The sequence below is a fragment of the Saccostrea echinata genome, unplaced genomic scaffold, assembly GCF_033153115.1.
Source record: "Saccostrea echinata isolate AGI-Se365-2 ecotype Australia unplaced genomic scaffold, CSIRO_AGI_Sech_v1 ptg000022l, whole genome shotgun sequence".
In the NCBI taxonomy this organism is placed as follows: Eukaryota; Metazoa; Mollusca; class Bivalvia; order Ostreida; family Ostreidae; genus Saccostrea; species Saccostrea echinata.
This window is the reverse complement of record NW_026889771.1, coordinates 17745506-17773461: the sequence shown is the minus strand read 5'-3', so window position 1 is coordinate 17773461 and position 27956 is coordinate 17745506. Positions and strand designations below refer to the sequence as shown.

The 27956-nt window shown below is 34.4% G+C and overlaps 1 protein-coding gene across 2 annotated transcripts in view; it reads left to right on the top strand.

Annotated features, from left to right (window-relative positions):
- The window catches only part of LOC133190571 (phosphatidate cytidylyltransferase, photoreceptor-specific-like), a 217557-nt gene that overhangs the window by 32939 nt on the left and 156662 nt on the right, over window positions 1-27956 (top strand). For both annotated transcript variants that reach the window (XM_061326273.1, XM_061326272.1), the window contains exon 3: window positions 13768-13864. In XM_061326273.1, coding sequence (XP_061182257.1) covers window positions 13768-13864 — 97 coding nt within the window. The remainder of the gene's footprint in view (window positions 1-13767; window positions 13865-27956) is intronic.

The following is a 27956-nucleotide window of genomic DNA, read 5'->3' as shown; positions in this document are numbered from 1 at the left end:
TATTTGGCCAAAAATAGTGATTTGCTATTTAATAATTACATTTGCAAATATTTTTCCTTCATATTCTTCGCATCATTTTCTCATGAACTAGGTACATGAGTACATGAGGGAGCAAGAATATCTCTTTTGTGACGTCATAATTCCACACTTGATGTCAAAACTAGAAACTTTAGTTTAAAAAATAATTGTTGAATGACATAAAGCGTCGCTTCATGCTTGTGCGCTTCATAAAATATGCGGGCATGAAGCGTCTTTGTTCTTGTCCTCGTGAATTTTCAAAAATTATTATTTTAAAAATTATTTTTTGCTAGATTTGTGAAAACTTGCAATTTTAAAGAAACTTTTCTTTTCTGTCAGAAGAAGTGTGTTCAGTTTCAATTTTTGACAGAAAAACATTATACAACAAAATGTTTACACAATATATGCACCGATGATTCAATGTTTACATGGCTGATGTAAGTGTTGAAAATGCTAGAGAAGATCTTATAGAGGAAACAAATTTCCTCTGCAATATTAAAAAAAAAAGATGTTCATGTCCAGCATGCAACCTCAAACTAGTCTATAACGTATATATCAAAATCGTATTCGTTCATCTGTTCATCCATATTCATTAATCACGGAGAAAATCACGCCATCTGAAGCTTCTAGGAAATGAATATATTATATGTTGATGTAGATCCAATAGTAAGTTCTAATATTTTAATTAATTAAAACAAGAGGACATAAAGATCCAGATATAAATTCAGTTTATTAAATGAAATAGATTTCAATATTCAGAACTCTATACACAAAAGCTAGACGTGTCAAAACAAAACACGTAGATGAAAAAATCTGTGTCGACGCTCCCCAACACTCTGCAGAGTCACGCCTTATTCTTTCTCTGTTCATGAAATATTGCCACGAGGACTTTTTGTCATTGGCGCAGTCATATCATGCCCCTTATTCCAGAAATGGTTACCGTTAACTTTCTCATTTTAAACCTCACATGAGTCGATCACGTGACGCCTTGCAATCGCTTCTAAAATTGTAACAAAAAGCCTAAAAGCCACATTAATGCTCATCTGAGTCACTCTTTATTGCTTCTCTTCGAAACTTGTTTTTGAAAGATTTTTTTATTCTACATTTTCATGAAAAATTGTGGGCCAATCCAAGGCACAAGGAGTCATGACATAATCAAAGTTTAATCCACACTACATAGGGATTCTGAATATTAGTGTGACTAATGTGGCCTTACTATTCTAAAGAAAAAATATTCATCCAATTTTCCCTTATATGTGTAACTGGTTCTTGCATGGGTTTGATAAACAACAAGACTGTTTCGGGTGTGGATCCAGTATTGTATGATGAACAATGGTATATTTAGAAATTTCAGGATCGTTAGGAACAGTATATTCACCCTACAATAATCACAACAAGTAAGCACACACAGACATACACAAAACAATACAAACAGATAAACACATTTTAACACAATTAATTATAGTCACCCGCGTGGCGCAGTGGTTAGAGCGTCTGCTCTAGAGTCGCAAAGTAAGGAGTTGATCCTTACGTCGCGGGTTCGAATCCCACTGTGGGACATGGAGACAGGTTCTTCGGATGAGACCGTATAAACCGAGGTCCCGTGTCGCAGTAGGTGCTGGCACGAAAAAGATCCCTCACTGCTCAATGGCCGTAAGTGCCGAGTATAGGACAAAAGGATGACTGCACTTAACGCCTGTTTTTGGGTCTTTTTCGGTTGCTTCTGTTGCTTTCATATCTAAACCTTATCTCACTTTTGTATTTTTATGAAAGAATACTGTCAATTTGGAACCACATTTCAATCTTAAAATGATTTTAGACTGTGATACAATAAAATGATTCAATGTTTTTTGTCCTTACTGCTTTCCAAATTCAGTGAATTTACACTTACCTGCCCTTGATTGAACATTAGATATGCATGAGAGGTGGCGCTAACATTGTAAGAATGGCTCTAAAATTAGACTACATAAATAACAATGACATGTTTGGAAAAGCGAACGTGATCACTCTTTCCCATCTCCCTCTCCATTCTGTATGGCACAAATACACTTCTGACAAAGGTTTCAAAACGAAATTAACAATATGAGCACGTCAATGTAATTAAAGCAGATTTTATATCAATGCAAGATGACTAAACATGTTCGAACACAAATGTCCTAGTTAGCACAAAACATGCTTCCTTACAAGTCACGTGACGGAATTTAGTATTCACAAAGTTACCTGAGGTAAGAAATCACGTGGTGAATTATTCAACATGTCACAGTCCTTGGTTACAAAACAGAGAGCGAATGTAAGAAGAAGCAGTTTTTTTTCTCTTTTTAACCATGAGCGCATGTTTGTCTATTAATCTCCTTTTGACACATTATTATTTATGCAAATATACAACTACTGTTAAAGGTAGAACAATAGACAAACATGCGCTGACTATGTATAAAGTCAGTAAAAAAGTGGGCATCCTCATTATTGAACGGAGATTCAAGAAATTGTGATGACCCCTGCCTTTGAAAACAGAATCGAACTTCGTAAATACACACTTTTATTAATCGTAATTATGTAAAGTTGTAGATTGGATGTTGACCATTCTTGCAATGAAAAGAAAAATGCTTGTTTTGAAAGTTTATTTTGTCGCAAATTCCGCATGTCCTTAAGTGCAGTCATCCTTTGCAGCTCTCCACCGGCAAGTGGTGGCGTCTCCATATGAGTGAAAAATTCTCGAGAGGGACGTTAAACAACATACAAACAAACAAAAAAACACAATTAATTGTAGGCCATTTACATTTACACCTCATTTAATATTTGAAATACTTAGGTCGCACATCACTCAGATAATTGATAAACTTATAGCTCTGCTTTTATAACAATTATATTTCTATTCCTTCTTTGTAGAAATATCTCATAAGTAATATTTACATTAATTACAAGATTTATATTAATCCAATATTCATCACATCGATCACATACCAGTTTATGGAACCAGATGATTCCTATATCTATCAACTCAGTTCAGCTCCATATGAATATATGAATGACCTAATTAACAATTATGTAAAATTACAACAAATTCACAAATCCCTTATTTAGGATACATGAATAAATTAAAATGTTATTAACTTGCTACTATAACTCTTGCACATACCTATTTTATCAATTTATATATATATATATATATATATATATATATATATATATATATATATATATATATATATATATATATATATCTTTCAAACACACACACTTTATTTAGCAAGCTTTAGATTAAAATAAATTACTAGATTTCTCATTCTTAAAGAAATTATTTAGGAGCTTATTTAATAGTTTAATTATTTATTAAATTACTTACAGGAGTAAGGGTTATCTTCCAGCACTAAAATGATTTCATGTATTATCATTCACACCCTTCAAAAACCAGTTTTCAGAGTAATAAAGAAATCATGAATGTAATTCCCGCCAATTCCAGCTTAAAACAATTCAACCACACTGACCAATAGAAATCAGTGCAACAATTAAGCAATAATGGAATAGCCCATTCTACAATACCTGGTAGTCTACCTGGAATGCTACATTATTTAAAATAGGGGTGTTTAGGTTTATAACAGACACTGAACGTAGACAACATAGAGTGTTAGTATATTGCATTGCACAGTGCTGAATGAATGAAATAATGAATGAAAATAATATACACAATTTAAAATAAATATCCTAAAAGTATAAAAAGTACAACTACCACAAACTCCCTCCACTTGAGAAATGACGTCCCCCTCATTTGATTAAATTGACATCAGAATCTGCTGCAATAAAGTCATCAAAATATAGTTGTACTAATCTTTGATAAGTAGGTCCATTGGACCTTTTAATAAAATCAAGCGTTTCTCTGGAATCTCATTAACATCAAGCATTTGCCTGAGAATGTCAACTTTGTTCTTACTCCTGTCATCCGTACTTACCTGATAAACCTGATAATTTTTTAGTTGTTTTGGTGGTCCCTTTTCTCTTGTTAATCTCCTTACTACTGTATGTTCTATATTCTCATTGGGCTCAGAGCCATTACCCTCATATGCTTGGGGTTCAGGGATATCCTGGGTTACCCTTATTACATGTATGAGGGTGACGTAATGAGATACGACTGTCTATGTAAGAAAAAAAAACGCGACAACGGTAAGTCGCAAAATAGTGCCCTTCTCTTGCACCCCTCCATTTTCAGATCCTAGCTGGAACACTGGTTCCCAGCATATCTAACAGTGTCTTTAAAACTGAGCTAAACACTAATTTAAGAAAAAGTGAGGTCAAGGTCAAAGGAAAGGTCAATGTCAAAACATATTGATGCAGTTGAATAGCACTCATCAGTATGTATCAACATATGAAGTTTGATGAAAATATCTTGAATGATTTCATTAAAACTGAGCTAAACACTAATTTAAGAAAAGTGAGGTCAAGGTGAAAGGAAAGGTCAAGGTCAAAAAATGTTGATGCAGTTGAATAGCTTACATCAGTATGTATCAACGTAAGAAGTTTAATTACACTCTCTTGAATGGTATCTTTAAAACTGAGCTAAACACTAAGTTAAGAACAGTGAGGTCAAGGTCAAAGGAAAGGTCAAGGTCAAAAAATGTTGATGCAGTTACATAGTTCTCATCAATATCTATTAGCATATGAAGTTTGATAAAAATATCTTCGATAGTTTCTTTGAAACTGAGCTTTGAACACAGCTAAACGCAAAGCGTGACAGAAAGACAGACAGAAGGATGGAGGGATGAAAGGACAGAAGACGGACATGACAAACTGTATATGCACCGGCCATATTCATATATAAAAACCAGGTAAAAAATTTTGTTTGAATGCACCCTTTCTCCATACCACCTCTCCATGTTCCAAGATTGAAGTTTTAATGTCAAAAGGTTCTTAAGTTATGGCTTGGAGGTGTTTTTCTCAATTCGACCTTGAATGAAGAAAGGAGTCAAGGTCAACATTTTAGATCAGTGCATCTTTTGTAAATATCTTTTTTCTGTGTTACAAATTTGGAATCCTAATGTCAAAGGGTTCTCAGGTTATAGTCTGGACTATATTTTTATATAAAGATTGACCTTGACCTTATTGAAAGGCCTCAACCCCAATTCCATACCACCTCTCCATGTTCCAAGTTTTAAGTCTTAATGTCAAAGGGTTGTCAAGTTAAGGCTCGGACAAAATTTGATTGAAGAAAAAAAACTGACCAAAACAATACGTAGACTAGTATAGTCTACTTGTTGCATCAAACCTGTAGGAGGAGTAGTTTTGAAAGAGCAAATTTGTTTCTACATTATGTAATGAAACTTTCACATAAGATTCAACTTTTCTTGCCTAGTGGTTCTTGAGAAGGAATTTTTTTCTTATACCCGCAGGGTGAAAATGAAAATTTCGAAACCTTACTGCACATCTACATGACACCACCAACCATCTCCCAAAGGATGATTAGGGTACTGTTTAAAATGTAAGAGGAGTTTGAGAAAGAAGAGTGTGACAGACGGACGGACGGACATGAGTAAAACAATATACCCGAACTTTCTTTAGAAAGCCCCTCCATGTGACAAATGATCATGTGACTCCAAAATAGTAGAAAACTTTTCCATTTGACTATACATAATTTTGTTTCTTGTGTTATTATGTTATGTACATCTAATGGTTTAAGGTTATGAACCCCTGGCGGTCATCCCCACTCTCTTAATGAACTGGAAATGTTCACAATATGACTACATCAAATTAAATAAAAGTGCATTTTATGATAAGATTGCTTGACATTTCATTCATGAATTTGGGTCAACCCATGTACCCTCCTAGAATTAGGAAATGAAAATCATTCAAAGAGATGGACCATTAAACTATTTGTATATACAGTCAAACCTGTATTAAGAGACCTTCCAACGGAGAAAGGAAAAAAGGTCACATATGACAGGTGGTCTCTTAATACAGGTTACTTATTTTCCGCAGTGTTCAAATATACAATGCAGAAAGTATTACATGTGTATGTAGAATGTATTTTATAACATATTCTGTCTATTTCTGCTTTTTAATAGGTACTGCTCAACTCTAAATGCTTTTACATTAAAGGTACATGTACAATTGTCCTGTTCAGTAATAAAATTGCTTGAAATTTTTTCATACAGTATAAAAAAGCTGCAAAGATTTTTTTTCTAATAATAGTTTTTTTTACATGATAGCCTAAATATAACTTCATATGTTTTGCACATTACTAATAATTAAAACTGTATCATGATTTTTTTATGCACTTGGGAACAAATTAAATTAATATGTTTATGACTAGAAATGTATTTAACCTAATTAATGTTTTTTTTTCATTACTGATCTACCGTGTCTAATTGCCTGTTTGTCACCAGGTACTTCAATCACTTCTATTATCACCTGGTATGGGTGCTAGCTAGCGTGTGTTTACATACCCCGTTGGTGACACAATTCACTTAAATAAACATCTAGGATTTAGTTACTTGTTAATTAAAAGTTAATCAGCTGAATCCATTTGGCCCTTTTAGCACGAAATGATATCAGGATCGACCTCGAACGTCTATTTTCAAAATGGCACTCGATCATTGGAGAGAAAAAAAGTGAATGTTTATGTATTAGATTTTAATGTTTATTCAATAAATATCAAAACGTAAGTAAAAATATTTATTTTGAAATGCTGTTTTATTCGTAAAACTCGCATTATATAATTATTAAATGAAATAAATGCGTGTCTGTAGATGTTATGAACCAAAAAACGTACCATGCTCGACCGAAATCGAAAGTAGGAATCGGAAATTATATAGTCGTTAAATCCAGGTAAAATTGCCTGAAATTACAAAAATGGTCAGGAAAATCATGGTCGCCAGTCGCGTTGGACAGGTGGTCGTTTAATACAGGTATAATATGTAGAAAAAAGCGTTGGGAGGAATTTTTACTGTCACATATGACAGTGAGACGCTTAATACAGTGGGTCGCTATGGCAGTTTTAACTGTATTCACATTTTTTTTATGTCAAAACAGAGTATTAGTTTGCATATGTGAACAAACAGGGGTCTGGGAATGGGTGAGGGGAAGGAGTCATCTCTGCACGTCTTAATTGTTGAAAACTCCTAAAATGAATGTTAACCTCAAATCCGACTTGTATGTCTTCATTATTTTTAATTGGTGGTGTCTCCATATGAGTGAAAAATTCCCGAGAGGGACATTTAACAACAAACAAACAAATGACTTAAAAAACACAATATACATGTACATGTTTATTAGTCAACAGATATGCTTCTGCATGGTCATATCTCTAGTTCTCCCTTGAATCAGAAATGATGATATAAATATTTTAAGAATGATTAAGAGTTGAAAAGGTTGTGCATCTTAAAATTGACTAAGCTCTGTGGTTGAATTAGCTATTCCAGTTTAACTTATTTTGCTACTCAAATCACCTTGATTAACTATTTTTAATCATACTGTTTTCTGAAATGTGCTGTTTTTTCAACATGGATACAAGTCATACATTTTCAGCTTCTGAAAACAATGCATGGAAAAAACTGCTTTTCAAATACTGTAACTCTTTCCAAGTACTTGTGATCATAAGTTTTTAGCTCACTTGAGTTTTTCTCAGACTGATTTTCTGATCACATTTTGCCTGTCATCCATCTGTCCGTCTATAAACTTTTCACATTTTTGTCTTCTTCACTAGAACCAGTGGGCCAATTTCAACCAACCTTGCCACAAAGCATCTTCGGGTAAAGGGGATTCAAGTTTGTTCAAACGAAGGATCAAACCCTCTTTCAAGGAGGGATAATCAAGAATTAGTGAAAATTTGGTGGTATCATTTAAAAGTCTTATCAAGAACTACTGAATGGGCCCAAAAAGTTGAAACTTTCTTTACATAGACTTAGAGTAGATTCAAATTTGTTAAAATTATGATCCACTGGGGTAGGGTGGGGCCACATATGGGGATCCAAAGATTTACATAGAAAAATGCAGGGGATTTTTTCCATCATAAAACCTCTTCTCAAGAACAGCAAGGGCATTATTGTCCCCCGTTTTCGTGAAAGGGGACATTAAATCTCATTTGTCTGTCAGTTTGTCTGTTTGTCAGTCTGTCCGTCTGTCACAATAAATTTAACCTTGGTCATAACTTTTGAATAATAAGAGATAGGGCTTTCATATTTCACATGTATATTACCTACGAGAACTTTCTAAATATACTATGATTTTTGAACCCATGGCCTTGACCTTGAAGTTTGACCTACTTTTCAAAATATTTAACATTATTTTAAGTTGATCATTTTGAAAGAGAAAAGATAGGGCATTCATATTATACATGTATATTACCTGTGACAAGACCTTTCTAAATATATCATGACTTTTGACTCTGTGACATTGACCTTGAAGTTTAACCTACTTGTCAAAAGTGTTATATTTCCTTATAACTTTTGATTGAGAAGAGATAGGACTTTTATATTTAACATGTATATTACCTGTAACAAGATGTTTCCGAGTATGCTATGATTTTTTACCCCTTGACCTTGATGTTTTACCTAATTTTCAAAAATTTTAACTTTGGTTATTACTTCTGAATGATAGGGCATGCATATTTGAAACAATATGCCATAAAAAATGGCATCCCATCCACTAAGACACGGAAAGCAGGGGACCACAGTTCTTAGTCATTTTGATATGGAAACATCCTCATATAGTGTAGATTCAAGTTTTTTATGCCCTGCCATGAATATGGCCGAGTCATATGGTGTTTGTCATGTCTGTCTTCTGTCCTTCCATCCTTCCGTCTGTCCTTCCGTCGCGCTTTGCTTTTAGCTCAGTTCAAAACTCAGTTTCAAGGAAACTATCCAAGATATTTTTATCGAACTTCATATGCTGATAGATATTGATAAGAGCTATGCAACTGCATCAACATTTTTTGACTTTGACCTTTCCTTTGACCTTGACCTCACTTTTCTTAAACTAGTGTTTAGCTCAGTTTTAAAGATAACATTAAAGACAGTGTAATCAAACTTCATATGTTGCTGCACACTGATGTAAGCTATTCAACTGCATCAACATTTTTGACTTTGACTTTTCCTTTGACCTTGACTTCACTTTTCTTTAAATTAGTGTTTAGCTTAGTTTTATTGAAATCATTCAAGTTACTGTAATTATACTTCATATGCTGATACATACTGATGTAAGCTATTCAACTGCATCAACATTTTTGACTTTGACTTTTCCTTTGACCTTGACTTCACTTTTCTTTAAATTAGTGTTTAGCTTAGTTTTAATGAAATCATTCAAGTTACTGTAATTATACTTCATATGCTGATACATACTGATGTAAGCTTTTCAACTGCATCAACCTTTTTTGACCTTGACCTCACTTTTCTTAAATTAGTGTCTAGATCAGTTTTGAATAAACAATTCAAGATATATTAATCAAACTTCATATGGTGATACATACTGCTAAGAGCTATCAATTGCATCAAGTTTTTTGACCTTGACTTTTCCTTTGACCTTGACCTCACTTTTTATGACGTCGAGCTCTTGGAGCTCGAACGTCATCTAGCAAGCGCCCAGTTGAAATCGCGACCGGATATGTACGCGACCGAATGTGTCAGTCGATGCATCCGCAATAGAAAATGGCAATAGCTATAAACCTATTACTTTGAAAACGCTAAAAATAAATAATAGCTTGACAATAAAATTGCATCAATTATATCTGCAATTAATTCTATTGCAAAACAACAATATTATGTTTTATTCTCACACAAGAAAAACGTGATGGTTGTTGCGGATGAATTTCTACAGAAAGGGTGCGTTGAATGACATGAATAACATTTCGGAACAATAACCGTGTAACGTAAACAACACAACAGGAGGTAAAATAATTACAAAATTACATAAACACGAATACTACAAGACAATAAAAGATTGAATTTCTAAATCTTAGCTTTACTTATACAGTCTTCTAACCAACTCTATCCTAAAAACCAATGATATTGACCAGTATTGCTGTATTTCTCCATTTCCTCCATTTCCCAGTATACCGTATACCACGCCCGATCGTAACTCGATCGTAATTGTAACAGAACAGAGTCTTGGTTGTAGTTTAGATGCAATCACGAATACAATGCTTTGACATTGGCAATTAGAAAAAAATATTATATAAATTCATGAAATCCTTCATAGTTCTTCAACTGACTGAAAAGAATTTAGCATGAACATGTTCGACGGTGTTTGGTCAATTCGAACCCTGCTCCATTCGGACCATGACATAAGGCCCCAGACTGTGTAATTGTGATATTTTGTTTAAAACTATTTTTTTTTATTATGTCTCCTGAGTCACTCACTTGACTTATTGCTATCTTCAAATTCAAAATGATCTTTTGAAATTGTTTTTCTTCTTCGACGTCATTGAAGCCTTTCAGGCTTTTGATTTAAATTAGTGTGTATCTAATTTTAAATAAACCATTTATGATATTTTTATCAAACTTCATATGCTTATAGTAAATACATACTGATGTAAGCTTTTCAACTGCATCAACATTTTGACCTCAACCTTTCCTTTGACCTTGACCTCTCTTTTCTTAAATAAGTGTTAAGCTCTGAGTTTTAAATTAATCATTCAAGATATTTTTATCAAACCTTATATGCAGATGTATATTAGTGAGAGCTATTCAACTGCTTCAAAAACTTTTCACCTTGCACTTTTCTGTGACCTTGACCTCCCTTCTCTTTAATTTGTATTTTGCTTAGTTTTAAAGAAACAATCTAAGATATTTTTATGTAAGCATGCACTTATACATAATTTGGTGAGAATTTATCATCTATATCCAATTGTTTTAGATTTTAGTTTCAATTTTAAAGAAACTGTTCAAGATATTCTCATCAAACTTCATACACTCATACAAATTTTCATGTTGCATTAGTAATTATATACATTCGGAGGGGCATTTATGTCCTATGGACATATTTCTAGTTTTCAAATCATGACCTCTGAGAATAGGGTCAGGCCACAATAAGGGATCAAGTTTTATATAGGAATAAAAAGAAAAAAAATCTTCAAAATTTTCTTTTGAAGAACAACAAGAGCATGATTAATATGGAAACATTCTCGAGAAGTGTAGATTCAAGTTTGTACAAATCATGACCTCATGGGTTAGGGAGGGGCCATTTTTTTCCTGCCCCTATTTGCAATCCGCATGGAATGCAAATTTTAAAACCATTTTACACATCCACAGGACAAAATTAATCATCTTCCAAATGATTATGATTTAAGGCTAATGCATAAAATAAAAGGGAAATTCTAGGAACCAGGGTGTTTAAACATGTTAAATATTTTTTTTTATAAAATTTGACCCCCATTTGACCCCTAGGGTGAAAATGAAAATTCTGAAACCTTACTGCACATCTACATGACACCACCAACCATCTCCCAAAAGATGATTAGGCTACTGTGTAAAATGTAAGAGGAGTTCAGGGAATCAGGGGCTTTTTGCATAAAAAACATCATTTTTCGACCCCCATTTAACCCCCAGGGTGAAGATGAAAATTCCGAAACCTTACTACACATCTACATGACACCACCAACCATCTCCCAAAAGATGATTAGGCTACTGTGTAAAATGTAAGAGGAGTTCAGGGAACCAGGGGCTTTTTGCATAAAAAATGTCATTTTTCGACCCCCATTTGACCCCCAGGGTGAAAATGAAAATTCTGAAACCTTACTGCACATCTACAGGACACCACCAACCATCTCCCAAAAGATGATTAGGCTACTGTGTAAAATGTAAGAGGAGTTTGAGAAAGAAGTGTGTGACAGACGGACGGACAGACATGAGTAACAACAATACACCCGAACTTTCTTTAGAAAGTGCGGGTATAAAAATCTTCTTTTAGGAGTATATAGGAAAAAATCTTTTTCTCAAGAACAGAAAAGCCATGATTAGTCATATTGATATGGAGGCATCCTTAGGTAGTGTAGAATCAAATTTGTTCAAATGAGGGCCATTGGGGGTAGGGTGGGGCCACAATGGGGGATAAAATTTTTATAAATGAATATATAGGAAAAAATCTGCTGCTCAAAAACAGCAAAGCCATTTGTGATATTGATATGGAAGCATCATCAGGTAGTTTAAAATTCAAGCCCCCCCCCCCCCCCCAATCTTAGCCAATGTACTCAGGTGAGCGATGTGGCCCATTGGCCTCTTGTTTAATTTTCAAATCCCAAAACCAATCTGTCTGCAGAGTTAAACATTTGAAAAACTTGGAATGGCCTTAGTTATTTAAGAACAAACGTACATGATTCTATAAAAATATAGGCATATCAAATACCATTTGTATTTTGATATGATTAATTGGTTAATTTGTCAGAATGTGATGCAGTTAATCGATTAGCAATTTTGTATTTTACTGCCATGTGACTGGTTTGAATATTGGCTTAATGAACATTTTCGGAATCTCAGACACCCGACAGTTGACTTCAGACAGTGGACTTTTCACGTAAGGGAACATGTCAAAAAGTGAATAATATAAATAAATTTTGTAGTCTTAATTCATTGTACTCGATTATTACATTTCGTTTTGATTTGTATGAGAAACACTACTCTGTATTGTACAAGTGTACACATGCACGAGGTATTGGGGGGGGGGGGAGGGGGTCTCCCCAACTTTTCCTAAAATAATGATTTGTCCCCTTTCCCAAGAGATTAATTGTTTAATTCCAGTGGCACCATTTCCCCAACAACAAAAAGAAAGCAGGCCTAGGAATCTCCAAGAACTAAGAAAATGTAAAGGACTTGCATCTTGATATAGATACCTTTATGAGCGCATGATCTTGAAATAAGAAAAAAATCTGTCAAAGTAAGCTATGGCGTCACTGTAAAAAATATGTTATATGATAAATTTTGTTTAAGGAATCGTTTGTGGACAAACAACATTTAACATAAAGAAAAAAGTACCTTCTCGGGAAATAAATAGCTTTGGACAATAACATATTATCAGTTTTTTGAACATGAATAATATATCACATACAGCTTATTTCTTACTCCACATATCAGGTGCGGAGCCTGATATTTTAAAGGGGGGGGGGGCAAATACACTGGGCTTTAATTGACATATAACTACTGATTTTAAAACTTTAATTGTAAACATGTTACCCCTAAAAATAAAAAAATGAACAAGTACATTCTCGTTGGAATAGCCGGACAAAGTGTGATGTAAATTACTCAGGATACCTGTGTGGGATCTGAGGCCACCTACTTGAGGTTTCCACTGGGTACAGGGAAAATTTGAATTTGAAGCCTTTCTGGGGGTCCAGGAAGTTTCTTGATTCTTTGATTTTGAAAGACAGACCTTTTAATATAAATGTAAAAACATTACTGCATCGATGTAATTTAATAAACAATTTGTAATTAAAAGATGCACACATTAAATTATGATCAATTAATGTCGTAGTTTAATTGTTTGTAAAATGTGCCAAGAACGAACTTTTTTTAATCTTTGACTTCCAATCTACAATTCTGACCTATTTAATTGTTTTAAATTTATTCGTTTTAATAGATGTCAGAGATAATGAAAGAAAATTCTCAGGTAAATGTTAAAACGTATTTTTATACGCTCCCCGTACATTGTCATTTGTTCGCAAGTCCGCTGTCTGTAGTGCGATGTCAGGTGTCTGAGATTCCGAAAATGTTCAATACCAGTTACTACTAGTGAATTGTCTTGCAATTTGACCATTATTCTTTTGCTATTTAGGTGGAGAAACTGGATTATTCGTGGGATATTTACTTGGTTGATGATATTTGGCTTCTTCTTTTTGGTTTATCTTGGACCACTTGCTTTAGTTCTGACGGTAAGTGAAGATGATGTTAATATCTAGTCACTGTATTGTATATCTTTTGTATAGTTTGAAAAAATTTAGAAATACTAACAATATTGCAGAAATCTTTTAATGTAAAGAACATTTTAGCAGCAAAATAAGAGAAATTAACTTTGTTTAAAACTTTTTATGGTGTCAAGTGGAGCTCAAAAACCGTATGGGGATCATCCAACTAGAATATATGTAACCAAAGATGTCAGTTTATACATCCACAAAAGAACTCAGGGGAAAAAAAAAGTATTACTTGTTTATAAGAAGGTCACAGCTGGGTTTTCAAAGTTTGCTTACTTATAACTGAGATTATATATCCATATAAGGAACAGAGTGAAAAATCTATCACAGGATTCCTAAGATTCCTTATAACCAAGATTTCCTTATAAGACAGTTCTTTCTACTGAATTTTACTGAAGTGCATATCAGTTTCTGTGATAATGCACACCATAAATGATAACTTGAAAACAGTATTGTATACCTACAATTACAAGGGGATCAAGGTACATTGATAGTTAATGGCTGTGGATGAATTTCATTTCATAGCCTCCACAAGATATTCAAGTGTCATCTCCTGCCGTCACCGCTTAAGTGTGTGGCCTGACTAGCCAAATACCAAGATTTATGCATGTTTGCATGTGCCTTTACGCATTTCTTAACGTACTGGCTAGCATCCAGTTAAGGTCAGTTTGAACTGTTCCAAGTTCGTTAACTTTTTCTGGAATTTTTTTTTTTCACTGGAAACTTTCCTATAGACTTTTTATGTATTTCTTACTATGGATTGTAAATTCTGAAGATAATGTCAATGATTATGTGTCTAGTGATCATTCATTTGGTTCTGCAAGAGAATAGAGCCACATGGGTGAAATAAAAAACATTGAATCCTAAAGTTTTTGATGGAGGAAAGGGTTTGAAACCCAGAATAGGTTTGATAATGATTCAAACAATCATTGTCATTTTAGCTGAAATAATAAATGGTGAAGTTAAGCCAGTAACTGAAAGTGAATCAGAATTAGAGGAATCAGGTTGATGAAATTAAAGACATAAAAGCTAAAAAAAGAGGAAAAATTGTCGAAAAATTGAAAAGAGTTCATTAATGATAATTTCAATCAATCTATACCTATTTATCCAAAAGTTTTACAGTTTGATTTTAAAAATGTCCCCTGTGCCTGGCTAATAATTTCTGGTTAAGAAAGTAGACGAAGTGGTTTTGTCCATTTCAGACTAGCAAATGCTATAATTGAACAAACAGATCAACAATGCCTATTCTATGATTCTGTGATTTTTATTACATAATCAGTGATTCATTTTGGTCTGTGTCCTGCATAAATTATGCACAAATTTTGCTCAGGACGCATTATTTCAATAAATGTGCATCCCAATGGACACAATAAATTTATAGAAGGACATATATCATTTTAAATTATTTCGGTATAATCTGATTCAAAACTTGACCAATTGCATCATATCCACGTGCTAAGCGATATGCATGAACAATTTTAACAGGTATTAGGTTGCCAACAACAGGTCAGATTTCACAATTGGAGTTAACAATTGTGAAATTATCAGTTAGCATAGTTCGATTATCACTGATCATGTCTATACTGTAGAACATTTCTGAAGCGTATACTATAATACCTTTGTATATAAACTGTAACTTGTATCTTTTTTTCCTTAGAAGCTTAGAAGTATAAAACTTAATAATTTTTATTTCCGACTATTTAAACTTTCTTTACTTCATTCTGCTTCTGTGCATTTTATGACTGATACAATGTGTGATTTCATATGTACAATCTAAAAATAGAACCAAACTGCAAAGTTGACAGTATATTATTTTTATGACACAAAATCATGTACTCTTACTTGGACAATTGATAGTAAAAGTATAAACCACTCACAGCTACAATTTAACATTTGCACTTTTGTGCAATACACTTTTATATTTCACCAGAATTTCCTCTGTAATATCTAATATATGTTACCCTTGGATTTGGACGCATTGATTTTGGCATGGACTCATTGTTGTCATTAAGAGGGGTCCTTTGGACCCATGATAACCATTTTCAAAATGAATCACTGCTTAATTTTATTTAAGCTATACACAGTATATGAAATTCCCATCCACTCACATGTCTGAGATATACAAAATTGAGAGCGGGCGAAATTTTGCCCCGAATCAGCTCACTTGGACACACTAATGTTACCCTATTCTCTCCAGCTTTGCACTTAAATATGATTTGAGAAGGTAATGACTAAATGTTCCAACGTACATACAAGGCATAATTCCCTCAGACAACAAGAAATAAACTAGATGCTGTCATAAGACACTAATACCCGCACTAAGATGTTTGCCTCTAAATGCACTCTCCTTCAAATTCTGGTAACCAGGGAAGAATCACACATTTAAATCAAGCATAAAATGCTCAAGTGAACATGCAGCCCATATGGGCCTCTTCTGTAAATATTTCATTACCAGTCTGATATTACATAATTTCATAATGTAAATTCTGTTGAAGAGAGAATTTTTGAAAGATTTGTGTAAAAAAAAAAGTTGGGGGGGGGGGGTGGTTAATTTTTGGCCCATAATTGGAACTTGTTGAATTTATTGTCAAAGCAACAAATATTATTATTTTAGTGCATAGCTTTTTTGATGAACTTAAAAAAAAAAATTAGATGCCAAAATGACAACTTGTGCACATTTTTATCAGTATTTAGGTAGGAGAACCCCTTTCCAAACCTACTCCTAATCAACTTTGTCAAAAATCAACCCCCACCCATGATTTACCTGTTTTCCTGTCATATTTGGAATAGATAATTCAAACTTATGTAAAAATAAAACATTGTTTGTAATTATAATATAAATTTTACAAATGTACACCTTTTTGGAAAATTTCTAGACCCACGCATGGCATTGGAATTACATCACACTATGAGCACTACTTTTACCGTTATCATTATTGGATTGCACATGGTGTATGTATATCATTATTACCAGTAGGAATAGTCATTGTGTGTGTTTTAAATAGATTTATTATGTTCCCCAAATGAAGTTTGGGAACATATTGTTAGATCACCTGAGCTGAAAGCTCAAGTGAGCTTTTCTGATCACCCGTTGTCCGTCGTCCGTCCGTCTGTAAACTTTTCACATTTTTGACTTCTTCTCAAGAACCATTGGGCCAATTTTAACCAAACTTGGTACAAAGCATCCTTGGGTGAGGGGGAGTTTAAATTGTTAAAATGAAGGGTTAAGTCCCCTTCAAAGGGGAGATAATCAAGAAAATTGGGTGGGGTCATTAAAAAATCTTCTTCTCAAGAACCACTGGGCCAGAAAAGCTGAAACTTATGTGGAAGCATCCTGGGGTTATGTAGATTCTAAATTGTTCAAATCATGACCCCTGGGGGTAGGGCGGGGCCGCAATAGGGAGTCCAAGTTTTATATTGAAATATGTAGTAAAAATCTTTAAAAATCTTCTTCTCAAGAACCACTGGGCCAGAGAAGCTGAAACTTATGTGGAAGCATTCTGGGGTAGTGTAGATTCTAAATTGTTCAAATCATGACCCCCGGGGGTAGGGCGGGGCAGCAATAGGGAATCCAAGTTTTACATTGAAATATGTAGTAAAAATAATAAAAATTCTTCTTCTCAAGAACCACTGGACTAGAAAAGCTTAAACTTATGTGGAAGCATCCTGGGGTAGTGTAGATTCTAAATTGTTCAAATCGTGAGCCCCGGGGGTAGGGCAGGGCCACAATAGGGAATCCAAGTTTTACATTGAAATACAGCTAAACTTCGAAATCTCGAACACGGATATCTCGAATACCCCGGATATGTCAAAGTAAGGCCGCGGTCCCGACGAAATTTGCTTTATAAATGATTAAAATAAACCCCTCTATGTCGAACACGGTAATGTCGAATACCCCGGTTATCTCGAAGTAAAATTGTGTACCCATTCATTAAAATCACATGCGTTATCTCGAACTCAGGATAATTTTCCGCTCTGATGATCAAGTCCGTTAGGTAAACTGAATGCTCTATTGATAACACCCACCTGTCTGTCATGCTCGAGTTACCTGTGTTCCTGTGATCAACAGATAATAGCGCGATAATTATACGAAGTGTATGTATGGCTTACCTTGATTGTAATTATGCAAGCCAAAGATTGTGTGTATTAGTCTAATGCATACGCGTGGATGACACGTTAATTTTGTGGCTTGGGTACGTTTATCTAGATAATTGCTATTTAATGCTATGTGAAATATGTGCGCATACAGTTTATGGATATGAAAGTGAAAATTATAAACATCGAAGCAAAACAAAATTCTGTAATTTAATGCAATTAGAATTTAATTTTCCCTATATGAGCGTGCAGAATTTACAATCGTCCGTACACACCAACATGTGAGCGTGTGTCGCAGTGAAAACTTGTGCTACAGTGCCCTGTGATTCAGTGTTGTTCTGTTGTTAGACAAAAGTGCGTGATTCTTCTTTTGCATTTGATTTTATTATGGTAAAATAATTTTCTTTTAATTGATTTTACATTAGGTTTATTTGAAATTCATTTGAATTATAACCCTCGATATGTCAAACCCCCGGATATCTCGAAGTTCATCAACGGTCCCGTCAACTTCGAGATAACGAAGTTTAACTGTATGTAGTAAAAATCTTTAAAAATCTTCTTCTCAAGAACCACTGGGCCAGAAAAGCTGAAACTTATGTGGAAGCATTCTTGGGTAGTGTAGATTCTAAATTGGTCAAATCATGACCCCCGGGGATAGGGTGGGGCCGCAATAGGGAGTCCAAGTTTTAGATTGAAATATGTAGTAAAAATCTTTAAAAATCTTCTTCTCAAGAACCACTGGGCCAGAGAAGCTGAAACTTATGTGGAAGCATTCTGGGGTAGGGTAGATTCTAAATTGTTCAAATCATGACCCCCGGGGGTAGGGCGGGCCACAATAGGGAATCCAAGTTTTACATTGAAATATGTAGTAAAAATAATTAAAAATCTTCTTCTCAAGAACCACTGGGCCAGAGAAGCTGAAACTAATGTGGAAGCATCCTGGGGGTTGTGTAGATTCTAAATTGTTCAAATCATGACCCCCGGGGGTAGGGCAGGGCCGCAATAGGGAATCCAACTTTTACATTGAAATATGTAGTAAAAATCTTTAAAAATCTTCTTGTCAAGAACCACTGAGCCAGAAAAGTTTAAACTTATGTGGAAGCATCCTGGGGTAGTGTAGATTCTAAATTGTTCAAATCATGACCCCGGGGGTGGGGTGGGGCCACAATAAGTACCACGAGGGGGGGGGGGGAGAAATCAGGTGAAAAACAGCAAGACCAAAGTTATTTAGGTGAGTGTTGTGGCCCATGGGCCTCTTGTTTTTACTCTTCTTATTATTAAGGTCTTCCGTCTTCACAGAAGACTGTATAGTGATTCTACTGTTTCTTAATATTATGTCACCCCGGATGAAGTCGGGGAGACATACTGCTAATGTTCGACCAATAAACACTGTCTGCACCATTTGTCAAAGGTGGCTCTGTCAATCTTGATGAAACTCCACTGTCATAATGATCACTAATTAAAGATGTGGAATATTTCTTCAAAATTTTCAAAATGGCCACTGTCGCCATGGAAACTGATAAAAAGTGGTATTTTTTTTTAATTTCATCTTTCTCCACTGCTTTTAATCAAATATTTTTGAAACTCTTGCCTCCTGTCAAAAGAAAAAAGGCAAAAAAATTGGAAAAGGATGGACAAAAATACGGGTAATTGAAGAAAGTTTATGTCACATGACCAATTTGGTGTTAAATTGCTAGTGATTTCATCCTGCAAGTTTCTCGAAAATGGCCTGGACAAACTTACTGAAACTTTATAGAAATGATAATCACCACATGTTGTTGTGGCACTGTAGCTCTATGGTCGTCCAACCCAATTTTTTTTACCAGACCAGTGAGCTACAAATCTGCAGCTAAACTATGGTTTAAATAAAAAAAAAAAAAAATCCCTACCTACCTACCCTAATTTTTTTTTTTAGGTGTAACCGGAACCACACATATTTTTTTGTTTGGCCTCATTCCTTTTTAGGTCACCTGAGTAAACTCAGGTGACCTATTGCTATCTGTTTTTGTCTGTTGGCGTGTGTCGTGCGTTAACATTTGAACATTTTCAGCTTCTTCTCTGAAACCCCTCAACCAATTTCAACCAAATTTGGCATATAGCATCTATGGGTGAAGGGGGACAAAGTTTGTGAATTTCAGGGTCCCAGCCCCCCTGGGGCCTGAGGGGTGGGGCAAAAACCACTAAAATTAATGCAATCTTTAAAAATCTTCTTCTTTACTCCTGGACATCAAGCAGTCAAACTGTTGGCATGATTGTAATAAGCATTGACCCCTCTACCAAAATTGTGAAATTCATGGCCCCAGGATTAGGGGTTCTGGGGCTAGGGTGGGGCTATATAGATCATATAGTAAAAGTGCATTATTTCTTTGAAAATCTTCTTCTCTGCTCCTGGGTATAAAATAAACTAAGTAAGTACATAGTTATGATAAGCAAGAATGCCTCTTCCAAAATTTTGAATTTCATGGCCCCTGGGTCAGGGGTTCTGGTGTTAGGGTGGGGCTCTATTGATTATATAGTGAAAATGCATTAATTCTTTGAAAATCTTCTTCTCTGCTCCTAGGTATTAAATATACTAACTAAGTACATAGTTATGATGAGCAAGAGTGCCTTTTCCAAAATTGTGAATTTCATGGCCCCTGGGTCAGAGGTTCGGATGAAGGGGGGGGGGGCTCTATTGATTATATAGTGAAAATGCATTATTTCTTTGAAAATCTTCTTCTCTGCTCCTGGGTATTAAAGAAACTTACTAAGAAAATAGTTATGATGAGCAAGAGTTCCTCTTCAGAAATTGTGAATTTCATGGCCCCTGAATCAGTGGTTCTGCTGTTAAGGCAGGGCTCTATTGATTATATAGTGAAAATGCATCAATTCTTTGAAAATCTTCTCTGCTCCTGGGTATTGTTTAAACAAAGGAAGTGCATGGTTATGATAAGCAAAAATGCCTCTTTCAAAATTGTGAAATTCATGGCCCCAGGGTTAGGTTCATGGCCCAGGGTCAGGGGTTCTTGTGAAAGGGGGGGGGGGGGGGGCTCTACTGATTATATCGTGAAAATTCATAATTTCTTTCAAAATATTTTTTTCTACTTCTGGTTATAAAGCAAAGAAACAAGTATATAGTTATGATGAGCAAAGATGCTTTTACAAAATTTTTAAATCTTGTGGTAACAGGGGTTCTGTTGTTTCTCTGAAGTGGGGGGGGGGGGGTTCTATTGATAATATAGTGAAAATGTGTGAATTCTTTGAAACTCTTCAACTAATTGCATAGTTATGATGATGAGGGTACCTCTTCTAAATTTGTAAATTTCATGACCCTGGGTCATGGGTTCTGGTGTTAGGGTAGGGCTGTATTAAATAGTAAAAATGCATTATTTCTTTGAAAATCTTCTCCGCTCCTGGGCATATTGGAGGCAAACAGAGTAAAAGTTTTAATAAGCAAGGGTATTTTTACCAGAATTTTATACATCCGGACCATTTGGTCAAGTGTTCTCGTCCTGGCCAGGGCTCTATTACTTTTTATTCTACTGAGTGAAGTTATTCCCCTTTGCCATTCACCTTTGATAATTAATCTCTGTAGATAATGTATTTGAAAGGTTAATAGAATAAGAGAATTATGCAAGAACATTGATTGTATAACACAACAAGAGGCCCAAGGGCCTTAACGGTCACCTGAGTACAATACAACAATTTAGAGGATCCATAAACTGATAAATGAAGCTTTGTTGCCCAAAAGCAAGAAAAATAGTATGATTAGCATCAACAAAATAATTGGTCTAGTATCTATCTGCCCCCCCCCCCCATTTATCACTATTCCCATGCAGACTATTAACAAAATGTCTATTATTTAACCCCATATTATTACTTCTCACAATGACCTCTCTTGGCCTTTGAAGAACATTTAAAAAGATAAGTTTTTTTTGGTCTCATTTTTATTCATCTATTATTTCCAAGTCATTAAAACTATGAAAGTACTTTTTTTATTGTACAATAAATTTTCTTGCATAATTCTCTTATTCTATTAAGCTTTCAAATACATTATTTACATTGATTTATTATCAAAGGTGAATGGCAAAGGGGAATAACTTTGCTCAGCAGAATACAAGTTAATAGAGCCCTGGCCAGGACCAGAACACTTGACTAAATGGTCCAGGTGTTCAAAATTCTGGTAAAAATACCCTTGCATATTAAAACTTTTACTCTGTTTGCCTTGAACATCCCCAGAAGCATAGAAGATTTTCAAAGAAATGCATTTTCACCATATTATTAAATAAATAAAGCCCCATCCTTACACCAGAACATCTGACCCATTGGCCACGAACTCACCATTCTAGAAGAAGCACCCTTTCTCATCATAACTATACACTTGTTTCTTTACTTTATAACCAGTAGTAGAAAAAAAAATTTGAAAGAAATTATGCATTTTCACTATATAATCAATAGAGCTCCCCCCCCCCCCCCCCCCCCCTCACCAGAACCCCTGACCCATAGGCCATGAATTTTACAATTTTGGAAGAGGCATTCTTCCTTATCATAACCAGAGAAGAAGATTTTCAAAGAATTAATGCATTTTCACTTCATAATCAATAGAGCCCTGCCCTAACACCAGAACCCCTGACCCTGGGGCCATGAAATTAACAATTTTGGAAGAGACACTCTTGCTCATCATAACTCATCATAACTATGTACTTAATTAGTTTATTTAATACCCAGGAGCAGAGAACCAGAACCCCTGACCCTGGGGCCATGAAATTCACAATTTTGGAAGAGGCACTCTTGCTCATCATAACTATATACTTAGTTAGTTTATTTAATACCCAGGAGCAGAGAAGAAGATTTTCAAAGAAATAATGCACTTTCACTATATGATCTATATAGCCCCCACCCTAGCACCAGAACCCCTGACCCTGGGGCCATGAATTTCACAATTTTGGTAGAGGGGTCAATGCTTATTACAATCATGCCAACAGTTTGACTGCATGATATCCATGAGTAAAGAAGAAGATTTTTAAAGATTGCATTATTTTTTGTGGTTTTAGCCCCACCCCTCAGGCCCCAGGGGGACAGGGACCCTGAAATTCAAAATTTTTGTTCCCCTTCACCCATATATGCTATATGCCAAATTTGGTTGAAATTTGTTAAGCGGTTTCAGAGAAGAAGCTAAAAATGTTCAAATGTTAACACACAACGCACGACGACGGACGAGAACGGATAGCAATAGGTCCCTGAGTGTCTCAGGTGACCTAAAAAGTACTTTCTTAGTTTTAATGATCAGGTAGACTTGGAAATAATAGATGAATAAAAATGAAACAAAAATAACTTATCTTTTTAAATGTTCTTCAAAGGCCAAGTGAGGCCAATGTGAGAGGTAATAATATGGGGTTAAAATATATATTTTGTTAAAAGTCTGCATGGTAATAGTGATAAATGGGGGACAGTTAGATAGATACTAGACCAATTATTTTGTTGATCTTAATCGTACTATTTTTCTTGCTTTTGGAAAAAAAGCTTCATTTTTCATTGTTGTACTCAGGTGACCGTTAAGGCCCTTGGGCCTCTTGTTTTTTAGGTGATTTAAAATTTTGACAGGGTTAACATTAGACAACATTTGGTACATCATATTAAGGTAGCTAAGGACACCTAACCCCCAAAATACCTCCCATTAGATTTTGCTGAAATTTTCACATGGTGCAAAGAAATGTGTAATGAACATTTAGTGGAAATATGAACATGGCATTGAGGGTTAATTACGGAACCAGTGGGTAATGAGTTAACTCCCCTTTCCAGTCACTACAAAAATCATAATCATTATATATATTGCACATAAAAAATTTATTATGCAATAGGCATTCAATATTAAAAATTATTTTTAAACAATTTTGATACTATAAACTTATTTTAACAATGGATTGCCTGAACAGAGATAAATTAAGAGAATAGTGCTTATAAAACATTTTAAATTCAACAAATTTGACTATTTTCATGCACACAAATTTGACACTCTTTAAATTCTAAAAAAAATCTGTCCAATAGAATTTTTATTTTTTATCATTATATGAAAGATATGTCCAATACCATTCTTCACTCAAAAAATCACATTGAGGGCTAATAAAGGTACCAAATGGTCCACAACTAAATAACCCCCCCCCCCCCCCACCACCACTTTGTTTTCCCGTCATGAAAATAAGAATAATGACTGGAGTGCTATTAAAAAAAAATTACGAAGTAAATTAGGGGGGAAAAAAAAGAAGAAATAAATCAGAAGTACAAAACAATTACTAATAAACGATTAATGAAAATATTTATATGACATTAGGAGAAATCATAGAGTAAGGCCAACATTTTTTAATAAAATGAATTACGGGAGCGCCGACTGCAATTTCAGCTAAAACCAAATAAAAATAAAAGTCCCTGTTGTTGATTTTATTTTTAAATTTCCCGCCGATCGTCAATGCAAGTGCACTATGATAATAAAATGCAGAAATGTCAAATTTTACAAAAGTTGAGAATACTTTGTCCTTATACACGATAGTTTTTCCAAGTCAACCATAACTAATAGGAAAAATCAATTAGAGTATGTCCAATGACGAAGTTAAGTTGGAGTTATAGAAGAAATGATCAGCATAATTTTACTACAGGATATAATGTTGACAGGACCGTCACTTTCGCTGTGGGTACTGTATACAGTAGTTCTCCTTTACACTTTTGATACCTGATGAATGTGATTAAAGAATGGAAATCGAAACTAAACGTTCGAATTTTGTGACGAATAAAATGTGACGTATCTAACTTGCATGTATATCCAAGAAACGTTTTCAAACTTGTAACATTTTAAAAAGATCAAATGTAGCACTGTACAGACTGTAAATTCAGAAGTATTTTGTTGTGTGTTAAATACGGTAGTTTTAGAATAGATATAAACAGACGCTGCAAACGAAACGCTATTTAATGTGTGAATACTTTCAAGCTTTCAGAAGTTTGATAATATGCATAAATATATGCTATATTGTAAGATACATGTTTTCAACATGATTCTGGGTTTTATATTATATTGAGATTCTCTTTATAACATTTTTTTTCCATTCTTGACTTGTTGGTTCATGATTTTTTTCAGTACTTTAAGCATAGTGAGGTTCTCATTATAAACATTTTTTTCTTTGGTCATCTTTTTATGGTTATGATGAATATTTTGATAAGAAATTCCTTAGATTTCCCCCATTTCTCATGAGGGTTTTATAGTCTACTTTAATTTTTGTGTTGCAGTTATCATATTTTAAGCTCCACACCATATATTTGGCAGTTTTTATCGAATAATTGAAAATAAAAAAATCAGACACTTTTTCCAATTTTATTTTTTTTTAGTCGACTGCATAAAATATGGAATTTTATTTTTATTTATCCCCCAGACCCAATTAAAAAAAAAAATTCCCGTAAATCATTTAATAAAAAAATGTTGGCCTAATGACATGGTGAGTTACCTCCCCTCTCCCGTCACTATAAAACTCATACTTTATCCAATATTGAAATAATCCATAAAAAAGTAATTGTTAAATATGTGCTTTATTTTTAAAATCATTCCTAAACAAAATTAAAATATGAATTTATATTTCGATCAACAATAGATTACTTGAATAGAAATGTAATTTTAAAAGAAAACACATATAAAAACTCTTCAACCTTAACAATTTTCATTACTTTCATGCAAACAAATTCTATATTTTCTAATATAAGATCTAAAAAAACCTGCTCAAATAGATTTTTTTAATATCATTATGTGAATTTGTCCAAGTACTATTCCTCACTCAAAATCTTGCCACTTTGAGGGCTAATTAACTAAAGGTACCAAGTGGTCCAATCCTAATTAGGGCCCTGCTCTGCGGGTGCCCTATAGTGATCAGTCTGTCCGTCCCTCCGTCCCTCCCTCCATCCGTCTGTCCATCTGAGATCTCTTGTCTGCAGCATATCTTCTCTCTCCTTGGCCCAATCTGGCTCATACTTCACCCACAGAGTGTCTTTGGGTAAAGGGTGCGCAGTGACCTTGAACCATATTTCTAGGTCTAAGATCAAGGTCATAGCAGAATTATATGAAAAATCCTTGTCCAGAGCATATCTTCTCTCCTCTTGGTCCAATGTGGCTCATACTTTACTCACAGAGTGCCACTGGTCAATGGATGTGCATTGACCTTGAATGAAGTTTTTATATCAAGGGTCAAGGCCAAAAATAGCCTCTCTTTGTTCAGTGCATGATTTCTTTCCCTTAAATCCAGTCAGCCTCAAACCTTACCAATTGACTTGGGTACGGAACATTTGTGATTTTCCTTCCATATTTCTGATAGAAGATATGCAACAATTTTCATAGAGGATATGCAGCATTTGTGATTTTTGTGCCATTTTTTGATAGAGGGTATGGAGCACTTGTGATTTTCGTGCCATTTTTTTTTATAACAAGGATAACATACTGAAGCCCTTTAGAAGCAAACAACACATCCCTTAATAGTACACAAATGTTTCTCTTCGAAATAAACCCTTTTTAGCTACCTTGCATTTTCATGTTTGTTGCAGAAAGCGGGGCCCTTTGAGATGGCCACCATCTCAATGATATCTAGTTACATGTATTAACATGTCAAATATGCATGTTTGTCAGAAAAAAAAACATCTTGGCCATGCATACTGAGGCTAAAAAAATATATTTGACATAGCACTGCACAATACACATGATTCCATTGCATAGAATAAAAAGAATATCATTGAAAAAATTTGATCAGCAATCTTTCAAATTGAACAAATGTAATTTCATTCAATCAAACATATACGAGCAGGTAGAAAAATAACATTAGTCTAAGGAAAATATATTGTAACAGGGACCTTGACCTGAGACATACATAAATTATATATAAAAATTAACAAAACTAGATACTCGTTGTGAGCAACGAGAGGTCTTCCGTCCGAATAACCTTCCTTAACTGTGATATTCTTTGCACGTAAAATTACATTTATATCTGCTCATTGTAAAGACACCTAAAAATTTAACATGGGTCTTTAAAAAGATTTTTTATTAAAAAAAAAAATAAAAAGAGCACAGAATTCACAAAGAGAAAAAAAAAGTTCAACATCATTGATAAAGATGAAAACTTAAATTTAAGCAAAAAATTCAGATAGAGTCGGGATTAAACCAAGATCGGCTGCCCGAAAAGAGCTAGGTTCTCTTTATGGATTAAATGGCCCTGTAGATATACACTGTACCAATTTATTGACTAACACTTTATGTTCCATTTTAAATATCAAGATAAAGTAGAGACTTGGTGCTTTCATTTCCTATTAAAAATTTTCTCCTTAAAGCCAAGGTCTTGGAAAACAGGCTTTTTGGAATTGCAATGTTCTTGAATTTTAAGGAAAACAAGTATATTTGAGTATTTTCACAGAAGAGAAATAATATGAGCACACCCTCTGATCTAAAAAATAAAACAGGTTTTGTAATCCTCAGAAATAGTTCTATCATTTAATAGTTACACATTTAAGATCAGAGGTTATGCTATATATTAAATATCAAAAAATAGCTTTAAAAATTGGCTGTTTTAGAGAATTTTTCAGGATATGAAGAAAATGACGCATTTCATGACGTCATAATGCATTGGTTAGCCAGAAAATTATGTCATTTTTGATAGATACGCATTCATCAAAGGTCTAAATGATATATAATGCATTGTCAACTAAAACCAAGCAGTTTCAGTTTTTCTAAAATTCACAGGGCCAAAAAATGCCCTAAGTGAACCATCTTCTTTAATATTGAAACCACTAAACTAGCGCAACTTGCAAGCCATCATCGATGTTTACCTTGCACTCATTCCCTGAAGTAACAAGTGTCAGGCAGGTTAATTTTTAGGTCACCTGAGTCACTCAGGTGACCTATTGCTATCTGTTTTCGTCCGTCGTCGTGCGTCGTCCGTCGGTCGTAAACTTTTGA